Source organism: Clytia hemisphaerica, unplaced genomic scaffold (genome assembly GCF_902728285.1).
Source record: "Clytia hemisphaerica strain Z4C2 unplaced genomic scaffold, Clytia hemisphaerica genome assembly, whole genome shotgun sequence".
NCBI lineage: Eukaryota > Metazoa > Cnidaria > Hydrozoa > Leptothecata > Clytiidae > Clytia > Clytia hemisphaerica.
In genome coordinates this window covers 1,880,514-1,895,768 of record NW_027103528.1, presented here as the reverse complement: position 1 = coordinate 1,895,768, position 15,255 = coordinate 1,880,514, and the positions used below count along the sequence as shown (strand labels likewise).

The window sequence follows — 15,255 nt, the reverse complement described above, 5'->3', positions numbered from 1 at the left end:
TTAACACGTACTTATAATATATAATACAAGGACTCTCAAAAACATTGCATCATTTATTTTATGGACGATTTGTTATGAAGGACTATTTTTTCTTAGTTTTAAAGTTTGACTCTTTCGTCAGTTAATTTAACTATTGGTATCGATTTCGGTGTGAAAAGTTTAATCGATGTTTAGAGTACTACTGTACATGTTTTTTTATAAGAACAAACTATATAAGAACATAAGGTTTCGATGGCCAAAATCTTAAGAACAAGTTAAGAATATAATAAGGCTTTATGGGCTCTTAAACACCTGATTTCTTATGAAAATAGGCAAAAATACTCGTGAAATGGTGAAATTGAGAACATGTTAAGAACATTTTTAGGTTTAAAATCTAAAAAGTTAAGAACATCCGAAGGCTTCAAAAATTTTGGATGTTCTTATAAAAGAAACGTGTATATCTTCTTATTCATTCCGACATTTCAATTTGAAAGTAAGTATATGAGAGGTGAAACATTCCTAAGATAATTAACTTGTATTCTATTGGAGTTTTCTGTTTAACTGAGAGTGGAGGGTGAAATGTCTAGCTGGTTTTGCATTTTCATAGGTTTTTATGTTTTTTTTTAAACCCAACTACAGTTTAAACCTACGCAGTTTCTGTTGAGTTTGGCATGTCTAGTTGCACCTATTATTATTGACAGCTCACAAAAATGAATGGAAAATGAAAACCAGAGGGTTGTCTCTACTAATTCGGTCTGAAGACTTAACCGCGCTCCGTGATGGTTTTGTAATGAAAATTTGTATTAATTTGATTACTATAAGATTATCCTGGGATCAAGACTTGAAAATAACATCTTAATCGATGAATATGTCAAAAAATGAAATGTCGATTTTGTAGGCGCTAGAAAAACTATTTTTATCTTTTCACACGTGCTATCTTGTATCATTTTTACTACCAAATCGATTTAGGTTCTGCCTTACAAAAAACTAATTAAAATACAGTCTAATAGATACTATAATATGGTCCTTTAGAGAAAGAGAGGGAGGTAGTCATTTCGATTAACGGAACAAGCACTGTCCAAAACAGCATTCACTACATTCTTAGGGAAAGGCGTCGTGGTATAGTGCACATCAACCTTGATTCCTGTACATTCGACCAAGGTTCGATTCCAACTCACGGTGGTTCACTTGGTAAGTAAACATGCACAGCGCAGTAGTGTAGTGGAGATCGGGGCTCGATTCCCACTCGGTGCTGAGGTTCAGTTGTCAAGTAAACAAACCTTCGCCCGGGTCGACGCATGCCATGTGAGAGAAATTTGGTAGTCTGTTCAAGGTGCTGACGGGATGCTTACTCAAAATATCTATAGTTGCGAGAATGCGCTCCAAAGCCCCCTGCAACTCAACCACGAAAGATAGATAGGATAAAGAATTCATTGCTCTTAACTGACTCTGCCAAATCAAGCTCGCGTTACACAGAATCATACTGGTGTTAAATATTCAGGAGGACAGTGCAATTATATGCTATCATACCAACGTGTGATGATTTAGAATAAGAACACATTTTTATCAGAGTGATGGTACCTAATCCCGCTCATAACACATAAGGAATGGGCTAACCCGAGCGAAGGTACATTCACTTGCCAAGTGAATCGTAGAACTGAGTGGGAGTCGAAACCCAACTTAGTATATGTTTGGCGCTTTTCCTGCAACGGACTTGGTTAGTTTTTGATGAGATCCTGACTGACTGAGGATGAGGATAAATCAGCAGGTTTACCGTCCTTGATTTTGCTTGTCAGAATTGCGGTTGTTCCAAATTGTTCCAGTCACTACGCTAAACTTAAAAGTGTATTTGCATAAGTGATTTATAAAGATTTATCAGTGATGTTGTTGCATCCCGTTTTGGCGCGCTTTAAAGTCATTGCTTTTCAAAACAAACCCTTGGTCCAGGTGTTCAACAAAGGGGATTAATCTTAATCTGGATCAGAAAAAAATGGAACACGAAAAGCGAGAGGTTTATAATGATCGATTCTAAAAGAAAATTTATTTTCAAATCGGGATTCGTGACAAAATAAAGAGCTTGATATGGTGAATTCAAATTTGGAAACAAAAACCGTTATTCATTGGATTGATAAATCGATTATGTTTCGATTCGATAAAAACAAATGGAACATTGTGAAGAGGTATCTTTCATAAACGTTGCAATTTCAAGAAGAATGTTTCATATACTCAACTTCAGTTGAACTGGAATCTGAGATTGTCTGTTTGTCTATGTTTGTTTCAGATTTTTTGTAGCCCTTAAAATATGGTTGGATTTTACAGAATTTTTGGATATTTATCTTGGATGTGTTTTGAGTATTCAAAGTTTTTAGTTATGGTTACTTTTAACTTGCTGATTCCTGGGGTTTTAGATTTAAACCTAATATATTCACGGTATGAAGGCTGCTTTGCACACACCAAGAAGTCCAATCTTAAGACTACAACTATCTAGGTCAACAAAAACATACTCGAGGTTTTATAATCTTCGCTTTTTCTTCAGGATAAACTATCTTTTCAATAGACTGAATTGAATAATACACTTTTTTTATAGAAACAATAAGGCTCAAAGTTCTCAAATAATAAGAGCAATCTAAGATTGAACAATGCTGAGCATGGCATGATAAATCCTAAGCAATTTAAGGGTCAATGTAGTAAGAATTGGGCTATCAAGCCTAAGCTACGTCAAATGATAACAACAATTCGAGGTTCTAAAGTGAAAAAATAATGAGAACAGTTGTGCCTCAACATTTACTGGTTCTTATAAAAAATGAGTGTACTGACTGTGTCACCAAATCTGTTCACAATCTAAGAGATAAAAAGTGGGACGGCAATTTGATCCATCTTATCTTTTATGTAGTATGGACACTATGGTGTAATTAAGTGATAATCGCACATGTAATTAGATTACAGCTATACTTCAAAGTAGATTTGTCTATCACTGGTATTAAAGCTTCAGTTAGATATGGTTCAACTTCATACTTTCTGGGTTTAACTTGCTCACAAATGTATTTACCATCTATATTTTCTAATACGACTTAAATAATTTTATGTTTTTTTTTTGTCATGGCAGTTGCTCAGCATGAAATGTTCGATTTTGTTAGATTTGTTAGTTTATGGACATATCAAATGCCTTTGAAAGGTGACTTAGTCATGTCTATGAAGTGTAGCCTAAAAAATTGAAAGTGTATTCCTTTCGATTTGTTCTAGGAAACTTGAAGACTACCACATGGTGAAGGAAAAAAGCTCATAGTTAGACCCTGCAGATCTCCCTTCCGTCAGCCTAGCAGGATTATTATTCAATATTTCCTGAGGAAATATAACTGTTTCATTCATGTAGCTATTAAACTATAGTTGTTGTATTACGTTGTATTAGTAGTTTTTGACCATGCTCCTGTCATCAATAGCACATGTCAGGTTGTAACATATTTTCTTTAACATGATGAGAAGTTTGCAATTGTCATGCAGTTCTTTTTTCATGCTTCATGTGGGTAATACAGTGGATATCTCCATAGGATGCACGGGGGACACAAATTTGTTCGAATTATGGAAATTTCGAGATGTGGAGTAAGGTTTACCATTGACGTAATAGAAATTAGATGGACTGTTAACTCTGTCATTAAAGTTGCATTTCTTTTCAAACCGGCTTAATTATTATCGAATCATTGTCAGCAAGACAATCTCTTTTCACTGGAATTTTCACTGTTAACTAAAGGGACAAGAATACTTATTCGAGTTAAGGAGATATTCGAGATTCAAATTAAAGAGGTTGCATTGTATTGGGCATTCTCGTTAAAGAGAATGTATCGTTTCGATATAATAGAAATTAAATTTTTTCTGGGGGGACAGGCTTAAAAGGCTATCAAACGAAAGGTATAAAGGTGTGATTGTCGAGGAGGGTGACTTAAAGATCTGGAAGAAAAAGCGCATTGAATTTGAATCATATCACCTGCTAGTCCTATTCTGCTTTTTTCTATATCGATACTTTGTTCTTACGTTAGCACGAGATCGAGGCTAGACTAATCATTGAAGAAAGGAAAGACTAATAGTTTGCTTTATCTGAGACTCACTCCTCACTTCAATTTTAAAAATGGGTGGAGACACTATTAATCTAATCTGTAGAACTTTTTAGAAATAGCTTAGAATCTTGTTCCCATAATAGGTACTATCTTAAATTTTTAAAGGGCCAGTAAATTCAGCCCAGTTTTAAGGGTTCGTTTAGTTATTTAGTAAAGCTTTAGGGCCTTTCCTTTAGAAGTAGTCAAAATAAAAAGATAGTCTCTTAAAATTTTAAAAGGCTAGTAGATTTAAAGACAAATATCAAGGGTCTATTTATCTAATGGATCTTTGTCTAGTAAATTTAGGTATGCATTTTAATCTTCTTTTTAAAGAAATTTCCCTGGATACTTTTTCTAAACTCCTGTATAGCTTAAATTTTTAAAGGGCCAGTAAATTTAGCCCAGTTTTAAGGGTCTATTTATTTAAAGGGTCAGAGACAGTATTTAGTAAAGCTTTAGGGCCTTTCCTTTAGAAGTAGTTAAAATAAAAAGAAAGTCCCTTAAAATTTTAAAGGGCTAGTAGATTTAAGACCTAGTATCAAGGGTCTATTTATCTAATGGATACTTAGGTATGCATTTTAATCTCCCTTTTAAAGAAATTTCCCTGGATACTTTTTGTAAACGCCTGTATATCTTTCCTTAAACCAATGAATGAACTATCTTTATCCTTTTTTGGGATAAAGTTGCAATCATTTTTCTTCTATTGCTTCATATATGAATAAATTTATCAAACTCTATATAAGGTCTATTACCTACTTTTTTGGTCCCAAAATTCGATTAATTTGGTGAGAAGAAAGTTGTATTATGACGTTTCCCCAATGGAGAAATTTTTTTGCTTTTTAAATCAATTTTTGGAAAGATAGAGAGAGGGTTAGAGAGAAGCAACACGAGTTAATTCATATGAATCTGAACAAAGAAAGAAGTAATAATGTATACATTATCTCCCTGTGAATTTTGATATCAAATAATTAAAAAAAAAAAAGAATAAGCTTTTGCATAATTTATGCACTTTTTTTTTAAGAAATGAAAACAAAGGGCAACATTTTATAGTGCTAAAGAAATCAAAACAATACCACCCTTGTGTCAAATGTATTCAAAAAACCTTTTCTATGGTCAACGATTGATAAATTTCTTTTCTTTTCTCTCTCACACACAAAACGTGATATCAATTCTCTTTTGAAATAATGAACTATGAAGTTAACAAATCAAAAGTTGATCACTTTGATTGGTTTGGGGGTGAAGTAGGGTTTCAGTTCAGCTACTCCCTGATTTAGGTAAAGTTGCCCCCGATATAAGGGAGTGTTGAGTAGTAAACAAACCCTTTTCAGGGGGTCACGTATGTCGTGATTAGCTTTTTTTTGCTCCTAACAATAGACTTGTGCAAAATCAAAAAATCTAACTTTTCTTCCTTAATTTTTCGGGGGAAATTTTATTTTTGGGGGTAGAGTTCACATACGTGTTGGGTGTTGTCTTTAGGCGGAAACCTGCTCGGGACAAACATTGGTAATTAGCACCTTGGATAAGATGTTGTAATAATTTAATACATTTTGAATTTGAGATCGTTTGATCTGCTTGAGATCAAGTTGAGGTATCCCTGACAAGTTGCATATCATTTTAAAGTATTTCTTTCTATTAATAATTCTTTAGATTTACATGCTTAAAAAATTTGTACAGTTTACATTAAATACTCCTCCATAAGGAAGGGAGTCTCCAAACAAACTTTCCCAGAATGTCAAACTTATTGCTCCTGCTACTAGCGACCATATTGGCAATCTGCACCAATGTCACTGAATCATCAAACAGTTTGACGACTAGTTTTACTGGTAAACAATACATTTGAATATAAAATTCCAGCCAGGATTGATGCCACCTCCAAAGATAAGATCACATTGAAATTCAGGACCATTGATGCATCTGGTGTCCTTCTTTACAGCTGTGGCGAAGAAGGAGATTTCTTGTTGTTGGAAATGAAGAGAGGCAAACTTGTGTAAGTACCATTTATCAAATTTTCACCTTTTCCCATGCATGCATTGGCATGACCTGTTAGGGGGTTAGAACCCTTAACCTTAACATTAACGTAGTCGAATGTCCTTCATTTAGTTTGCTTTATGTTTCACCTTTTCCTTGAGCTGTTTACTGGGAGATAAGCTACGCCGGCTAGATGGTCTATTGATTCGTTCAAAAAAACGTTTCAATGGAAGAAAGAAATCTACCCATCTCAAACGAGGGCTAAATGCCCCTTTTCCTTTCACTCCTCTCCTTGGATTTCTTAACTTTACTTGGCCTTACCTCTTACTCTAAGGTCCCGAATAGACGTCCCCCCCGCTTATTAATTTTCGAAAATATTTCGGACCCCCCCCCCCCGTTCTTATTAGGACCCCCTCGTTTATTAGTTTTTAAGAATATTTTCAGCTGTCAAAGAGAAGGACCCTTATTTTGCTCTAAATAGCCTGATTTTAGCCTTTATTTACCTAAATATTTTCAGACCCCCCCCCGTTTATTCAGACTCCCCCCTTTTATTCAGACCCCCCCCCCTACTATTCGGGACCTTAGAGTAGTTGTCAAAAATTGACAAATTGGCATTGACCTTGGCATTGCATTCGAATGTTCTTCCTTTATGCTGCGGTCGCAATTGTTGCAAATATCTTTAGGCTTTCCAACGTCTAGCAGGTCTAACCGGCCTTCATTTCAAACAGTTTTCCTTAATATATGTGGAATCTATTATTTCTCTGCTCAAGTTTGTTTCAAAATGTTATCAAGGTTAAGAGTTTCAGCTTGATTTTATAATAGTTTTCCGACTATGAAAAGATGCAATTACGTTAGGATTAATAGATAAATAGTGCTTCCTCAGATCGTTTCCTCCATTTAATGATATTTTATTTATCTCATTTTTTATTTCGATTGAGATACGGTCATGTTTGCTTGCATTTTCCACAGTTAATACGCTTTAAAATCCTTCAATTTTCTACCCTTGAAACCCTCCAAAGCTGGATTATCGATCCTTGAATGTCTAAGATTATCTTTAATGTAAATTTTGCAAAAACCACATTTTGTGCTTATCTCTTGACCGCAATTAAAGTGTTTCTCCTTTTTCTAAAAAAACACTAAGGATTTCATATTTCGGTTTTTAATCCGTTTTTGTGACTGAAAAAAGGTATCGATTTAATTTTGATGCATCTAAATGTAATACAACCACTTGTCGCTTACCTTTCATCACTGTTCAACTAAGTCAATTATAGAATTTGCAACAGTGCAAAAGCATTTTATTAAATACGATTCTTTGCCGTGTTAATTTCGGAGAGTTTTGTCTTCCGGATTTTGTGGAAAACGCCTAATTACGTTTTATTTCTGCCTTCTCGGAAATTGATTTAACCGGCTGTAAATCTAAATGAAAAACGATACCTCAAAGTCTTTTGACCTCAAAGTCGGTTGACATTTCTCAAAAAGTTTTGGAGCGCTCATTAATGTTTTTTTGCACGACTTAATTAAGCCTCAGGTTTGTAAAATGTTGTTTTCGCACCTTCTTCTTTTGTATTAATTGCTCTAACGAACGATAAGTTCGCACCTTTTCATAAAAGTTTTCATTGCAACCTATATCACCGTTTTTTAATAAGAATAAACTAAGAATATGAGGCTTTGATGGCCAAAATTTTAAGAACAAGTTAAAAACATTTTAAGGCTTTGTGGATTCAAAAACACCCGTTTTCTTCGGAAAATGGGTAAAAATGGTCACAAAATGGTCAAAATAAGAACATTTTTAAGAACATTTTTAGGCTTAAAACCCAAAGTTAAGAACATCCCAAGGCTTCAAAATTTAGGATGTTCTTATAAAAAAAGAAACGTATATCATCGTTGCTTTTCCTTCTTAAATTTTCATAATTTCTTTAATCACTCTTTCTCTTTCTGTCGCTTGATTCCACAAACTGTTTGTATCAAATTTTCACACAATTTCATTCAACTTTTCAATTCCCGAAACGAAATAACTTGACAACTTTTAAATGTAGTCACTTCGCAACATAATATCCTCTTTACATTCATCCATGTGTTTCTAAGATTTGAAATTTCGTCCGAAATTATCACTGGTAACTTCAACACTCCGGGTTTGGGGGGCTACTAGGATTGCGAGCAAAATCACTAGCGAATAAAAACCTAGCCTGTATCATACTGAATCCGCGTACAATGCACTTTTTCTGCTTTTTAAAACGTATTGTCGTGTGCTTTTTCCGAGTTCGGTACAAGCTACAGCCTAATATTTTGGTTTTATATCCTCGTAAAACATTCTAGGTCTGTTTCATTCCAAAGATACGACCGTTCAAAGGCCCGATGGGGGGTACTTAGGCAAAAATGAGTGCTGGGTATCAGCGGACGGTAAGGGTCGGTTTTTCCCCCTTTCAAAGTCTCTCTAAGGGTCAGAAAAATCGGAGAGTTTTGAATTAGTCTCTCTAAGGGTCGACTTTTCAGCTAAAATCAGTCTCTCTAAGGGTCGTTTTTCGGAGGTCCCGTCCGCACATACCCTTCATCCGCCAACCCTAGTACCCCCCCCCCCCTCGGGTTCCAAGGGCACTACGAGTGAGGCAGTTGAACCTAGGAATACAATCCAATTGCCTCTCCACTTTTACAGACATACATTTTTCGTTGAAAACGCTTTCGTTTTTCAATTTTCAAAATAGCTTTTACACTGACAAATATTTTGGTTACAAAAAATAACCCCAGATTTTGTGGACATTATGTTTGATAATTGGTAAAACACGATGTTTTTCAATCAATGTTTTTTCCTTGAAGAATTACCATGTGTTTTGAAAAAAATCCCAAGTTATTTTACCAAAGGGGTATGTACAAAAATATATTTTCAATTGAAAAATTTTTTTGATCGTTTTAAATTTTGATAACTTTTTATATCCCTGCTTTTGAATTTAATACAAATATTTAATTCAATAAGATTTCTTTTTGATATACACAAAAAAGGGACTAAAGCTACCCTAAAACGTGCGTCTCTTTTGAATCCTTTTGATTTATATGGACTTTAATGTCCTCCGATCAAATCGGTAGCTTTAAATCCCTGAGCTTATTTTTTATAAGAATTAGAATCATAGTTTAGACTATTTTAAATGCAAAAATTTGTGGGACTCTAAACTACCAGATTTTCGCATCTTTTGTAATCGAGTGTAAAAATGTTTATAGATTTCTACCCAAATTATTGCTGCCAAATCGTTGCTTTTTTATGCTTTTCTCAACTAGAAAAATTAGAATGAAAAATTTAATTTCTTACAAAAAAATAACCAATTTAAACTAGCTTTATGAAATAAAAGAAGAACTTTCTGAAAAAGAAACCCAGCTGATTATCAACTGGTCAGAGTTCCAAATCAATGTAAAATTTTTATTTTGCAACATGTTATAACAAAGATCCCCTATGAGGATTTTCATAAATTTTTCAAAAATAAATCGTGGGATTTTTTGTCTCTTTATTTTGGGGGTATCTCTTTGAAACATTTTTAGCCCCTTTAAGTTCCTTTAGAAATTTGAAAGCTTCATAAGTAATAGTAATGATATGACATTGAGGGAAATTAGGGATTAGTACCCCAGGTTTCATTTTGAAATAGCAAGAATGAAGATAGTCTGTACAAAAACCCGATATCTACGGCTAATTTCAAAATTCATTGCCGTACTACGCTACGATAATCGCGAGATACACTCTAGTACAGAGTAGAACGACGAAGTGAATATTCGACCAAGTACGCGATGGGAAAATTTAACATTTACATAATTTTCCTGAAAAGTGAAAATCTAGCGAGGATTCTCGATTTCTTAAATACCTAAACTAATTTTTAACACAAATATTTTAAAAATATTTCAAAAGTAGACAACAAAAGATCGAAAAAATATTCATGAAAATAAGTATTTTTTGATTGAAGATTAATAAATGAAAAATTGGTACCGAAACAAAAGATTCGCTTGAAAAAATATGTTATTTGGGTAAAAAATTTACAAGGTAATTTGGCCTCCTTTTCAATGGTTGTTGATTTAAAACGTTTAACAAACTCATTAAGATTTTCTTCACTTTTCTTTCAAAACAAAACAAAAACTGAACTTTTTTGACGTAAATTTTGCGAAAGTGCAATAAGCTAATACAGGTGACCTAATGATTTTCAAGCCCATCCCTAATAGTCCATGCACAGATTTTTTTTCGTGTTATTTTTATAACATGTAAATATTATTTTCGAGCTATACAAAGTCTGACCGTTTATGTCTTTTTGTTTTAAATTTTTGTTCAATTTTCCCTCTCTTTCTCTCTCGTTAATGTTTGGTCGCGGACGCGTGCTTGTTTGTACTTGTCCGCGCGAGCGGCGAACTTGTGAACTTTTTTTAATTCCTTTTCTTTTCAATTTTTCGAAATAATATAGAAATTTAGGAATTTTTGTTTGCGAAATTCGAAAAATTATGATCAAACGCATTGTCTTTATTCTTATTTTCATTATAAGACTTTTTTAACATGAAGATTTTTATGAAATTTTCGCCAGAATCTCACACCTTTTCATCTTTCCTAGCATAATCGCTACCTTTCACCATAAGCAAATTTTAAAGGCAATTCATGATATTCATGATGTAATCTTATGTAATCTTTTCGTTGATTGACACTCCGAATCAAAACATTTGGCCGCCATTATTGGTGGCAAAACAAATGCGTTCCCCAATGTTTTCCAAGCAAGGACCCCCGGAAAAAATAAGAAAAGATTAATACAGAAGTCCAAATACTCCAAATCAAAGAAAAAACTCTTTCATTGAAATTCTTTAATTATCTGCAATAGATTTCCAAAAGATATTTAATTCTATTATATTACGTCACAAGATATTAAGCTTTCTTTTTCGTAAACCCCCGGTTTCAATACAAAATAGGTTAGCGGGACAATTTTTTTGCCACCAATAATGGCGGCAAGGTCGTTACGTCACTTCTATTGTTTAGGCGCAAAGATTACATCATGAATATCATGAATAAAATTTGATCGTTCTTCAGAAAAACCTGTTTGCGGATAAGAACACAAAGGAGAAAAAAGAAAATCAAAATATCAAACACTGGAAGATCAGATAACACTTTTGATTATCTTTACTTTTTTCATGACCAAGATTTCTAATTAGTCTCGTGGTTAGAAACTCCCCCTTCTCTGTATTCAATTTCTTCCAAACTATGCTATCAAGATTTTAACTTCATGTTATGGTATTTAAATTTTAGAATTTTAAAACTAAAACTTAAAAGAGTTCGCTACTTAAACTATTTATTTTCAGGGCTTACGTAGGGCTTCAATATATTAAGGTGGCAAGCTTTCAAATTATATAATTTTTAAGCTGAATAAAAACATTGTTTACAAAGATAAACTTTATTAATTGATAAGGCTTTTTTCCTTCGCTTTTGCACCCTGGGAGCGAAGTACGTGGTATCCTTCGAATGAGGTTTGCATAGTTTATAAACAAAATTACATAATTAACTTATTTATAAAAACGTAAATAAAACTTCCATGCGAAACCTAGTGGAAGAATCTCAGTTGTCAGGCAGGTGGAAGTGAAATTCATTATTTTAAAAAATAAAAGTTTTTTCTTAAACTGAGTTCATTAATTAATTTTGTTATTTTTCCATTTTCTCCCTTTTTCGAAAATAATTCCTATAGATTTTGATTTTACCTTTTTTATATCGATATAATGCCCAATTTTTCAACATTTCTTCATTTTTATTTGAAATTCAAACTGAGTTCATCAACCAATTTTATTAATTTTTTATGTACAATATCTGAAGGCTCAATTAAATTAATAAATTTCTTTGTATACTTTAGAATCAAAAATTTTTCATCAAGTTTATGAAAAGAGATTTTTCCGTTTTGTTAAGAAAATAAGAAAAAAATCTTCTCTGGCACCCTACAGCCTCGACTTGAATAAGACGCCCGCCCTACTAAAAAGTTGATCTAGATAATCCGCAATGTTCAATCCGTAATCTGTAATCCTTGTTCTATAATGTTGACCTCAATCATTTTAACCCGGGATTCATGAACTTACGAAAATGCTCAGTACATACATGTATCTATTCCCGTGTATATTCCTCAAAATAATTCCTGGTATAAAATAGTCAATAAAACAACTAAGGTATACCATATTCTGAAGATTGTTTGATGGAACCGAGGGTAGAGCTCATTTAAATTAGCGTTTATATCAGAACCAAAAAATTCAAATCTCATAACTACGAGGTGCAATCATCAATCGTTTCGGATAAAAGCTATTAAATGAAATACTCAGGGACCCAGATTCTCCAAATTTTACCCACAATTTTTGCTTTCTCTAGTGCTAAATATTGATAACGTCTCCACTATATATACCAATCGATTTCCTCTTCTCCTGCATGTCCAAGCTCAAATCTTCGAAGAAATTTTGGCTCAAAGGCTTCCAAAGCTTTTAGGTTTCTAGCATTGGATCTATAATACTGCTCTTTAATTGAAGTCTGCATGGAAGGGGAATGTTCAACTAGTTCAATAGGGTTGATTGGCTCTAATTTATTGACCTACCTATATATACAGGCATAATTGACGTCATCAGAGCCCCATAAACTTCAACTCGACACTCAAAAAGAGTGTTGATTTGTGTATAAAAATACATACAGTTGATTCTCCGTAACTCGAGCACGCACGGAAAACACTATTTCATTCGAGTTATGGAGTAAGGTTTATAAGGCATTGTAAATGGTTAACATTCGAGTCAAATAAGTTAAAGAGACTGTACAATGGTTTTTTCAAGCTTTCTTTCTTTTGTTTCTTCAGATACACTGGTAATTTCGGTTCAGCGGGAGACACCAACGATGGAGTGCATCAAATCATTATCAACAAGCAATACAATGATGGTAAATGGCACGAAGTCACCCTCCTCCGCAAAGAAGAAGAAGGTGAAACAGATGATGACCCATTCCAAATCTTCATTCATATCACTGTAGACGATAGCACCATATCCAAGAAACCAGACGGCGCTTTTAAACGCTCAATCTCGACCAAAGTTTTCTAGTTGGTGGTCTCGGAAACAGACAACGTCTAGACAGGACATGTCTAGACCTCAACAACAGACGTAATTTCACAGGCTGTCTACAAGATGTCCATTTCAACAGTGTTAACTTGCTTTATGGTGCTAAGGAAATGTTCCGTCAGTTTAAAGTTCATGGTGGCACGCTACCCTTCACATGCACGCTGGATTACGAGATCATCGGCTTCCATCACGAACAATCAACTCTGGTTGCTAAACGTAACATCTTAAAGAAAAACGAACTCAAAATCGCAATACAATTACGTACGTTCGAACCCAATGGTCATATCTTTACTCACAAATCAACTGACGGTAGTGCCGTACTGGGACTTGTTAAAGGAAAACTTCAGTTAACTCTATCCTTCTTGAGTTTGACGCAAAACGATGCAGCTACGGTCAAATCCAACATAAAACTCGATGATGGAGATTGGCATAATGTAGAAGTGACCATTAAACGAAATGAAAGCGAAATCTTCCTCAATGTTGACCATGAAAAGAAACGATTCAAATTCCCAGATCATTTTGAATTAATAGAACAATTTGGACTCCTTTCCAGTGAAGTTCGATTCGGTGGCAGTACTTTACAATTACCAGGTTTAGTCTCATGTTTCCGAAAAATCCAAGTCGACGGTGCTGAATTATCACTCAAAACCGGTAAAAACATTAAAGAGAACTCTCAAAAACTTATTTCCAACGTTTGTCAGATTCGTGATCTATGTTTCCCGTCGCCATGCCAACATGGTTCAACTTGTACCCAATTCCGTGGTAACTACCAATGCAATTGTGCTGGCACCGGTTACCAAGGGCGACAATGCCAAACATGTGTCTATAAACGCACGTGTGAGGAATACAAAGTAGCCGGTGAAACGAAAAGTGGGAATTATAAAATTTGTCCGAAAAATGAACATATTTTTAATGTTTACTGTGATATGAAGTCTGGTGCTACCATCATGAAACACAGCCTCAAGAATGATACTCAAGTCAGCAAAGGTGATCAATATGACGGTGGAGATCATTATTATCATAGTGTCAACTATCAAACCAGTTTGGATAATATCAAAGAAATTGTCAATGTTAGTTTAACATGCCGTCAATATATTCGCTACGATTGCTTCAAGTCACATCTTCTGTATGGCATAGGGCGCTTGAGGGCGGTACATTTCAAGGGCGCCCGATGGGTGGACAAAGATTCGATTATTCAACACTATTGGGGAGGAGCAACACCTGATAGTCGTAAATGCGCTTGTGCAATGGATGGTTCTTGCGCACAAGATGCTAACGGTAATTGACTATATTTGTCATGAGGAATATTTTCAGCAATTCTAAATTAAGTTTCGCTAATTCGAACTCAAACAGAAAGTCTAATTTGCTCGAATTATAGAGAGTATTTTGCTAGGGTTTTTTCCTTGACGGGAACTAAGCATTAGCTCGAACTATACAAAGGTTCATATAATAGAAGCTCGAAATAGCTTTTTTTGATTCACTAATAATCATCTTAATTCACTTTAACTTTCCAGGCTACCAACACGACTGCAATTGTGACGTTTTCGACAGCACATGGCGACATGATGACGGCTTCATAACAGATAAAAACCGACTCCCTGTTCTCGAAATGCAATTCAGTAAAGGCAAAGAAACTGACGGAAAATCATTCTTCACTGGGGTGCATTAAAATGCTATGGTACTGTCCGTAAACCTACTCAACCACCAACTACTGTTAAAACAGACGCAACTGTACCCACATTGAAACCAATCATCATTGACGGTACAATGTTCTTCAATACATCGGAAGGGAAAATACCGGCTAAACCTATCTTGATTAATGGTCAATATTTTGTTAATAACTCTGGTGTGTTAATACCGTTACCGAATTTGAATAACGTCACTATCAAAACCGAAGCTGCCCAAATTCCATCAGACACTATTGCATCACTTTTCTCTAAACCATGGCTCGTCAGCTTAATCATAATCGGGTCTATCTTATGCTTGTTGCTCGTTTTCATGCTCTACTTGTTATTTCGTAAGAACGTTTATGGAATCTTCATGAAATGCGTCTACGGTAATCATGCTACTAAACCGAGAATCGAAATCGAAGATTATAATCGGTATTCGACTGCAACCGAAGAAGAATCCG

At 34.5% G+C, this 15,255-nt stretch overlaps 1 protein-coding gene across 1 annotated transcript; it reads left to right on the top strand.

Annotated features, from left to right (window-relative positions):
• The first annotated feature begins 5,261 nt into the window (after positions 1-5,261).
• LOC136799622 (contactin-associated protein-like 2) lies at positions 5,262-14,793 on the top strand. The gene is given in 5 exon segments (XM_067056345.1): positions 5,262-5,298; positions 5,886-6,057; positions 12,869-13,077; positions 13,080-14,402; positions 14,639-14,793. Coding segments are annotated over 5 exon segments (1,896 nt in total).
• The last annotated feature ends 462 nt before the right edge of the window (positions 14,794-15,255 follow it).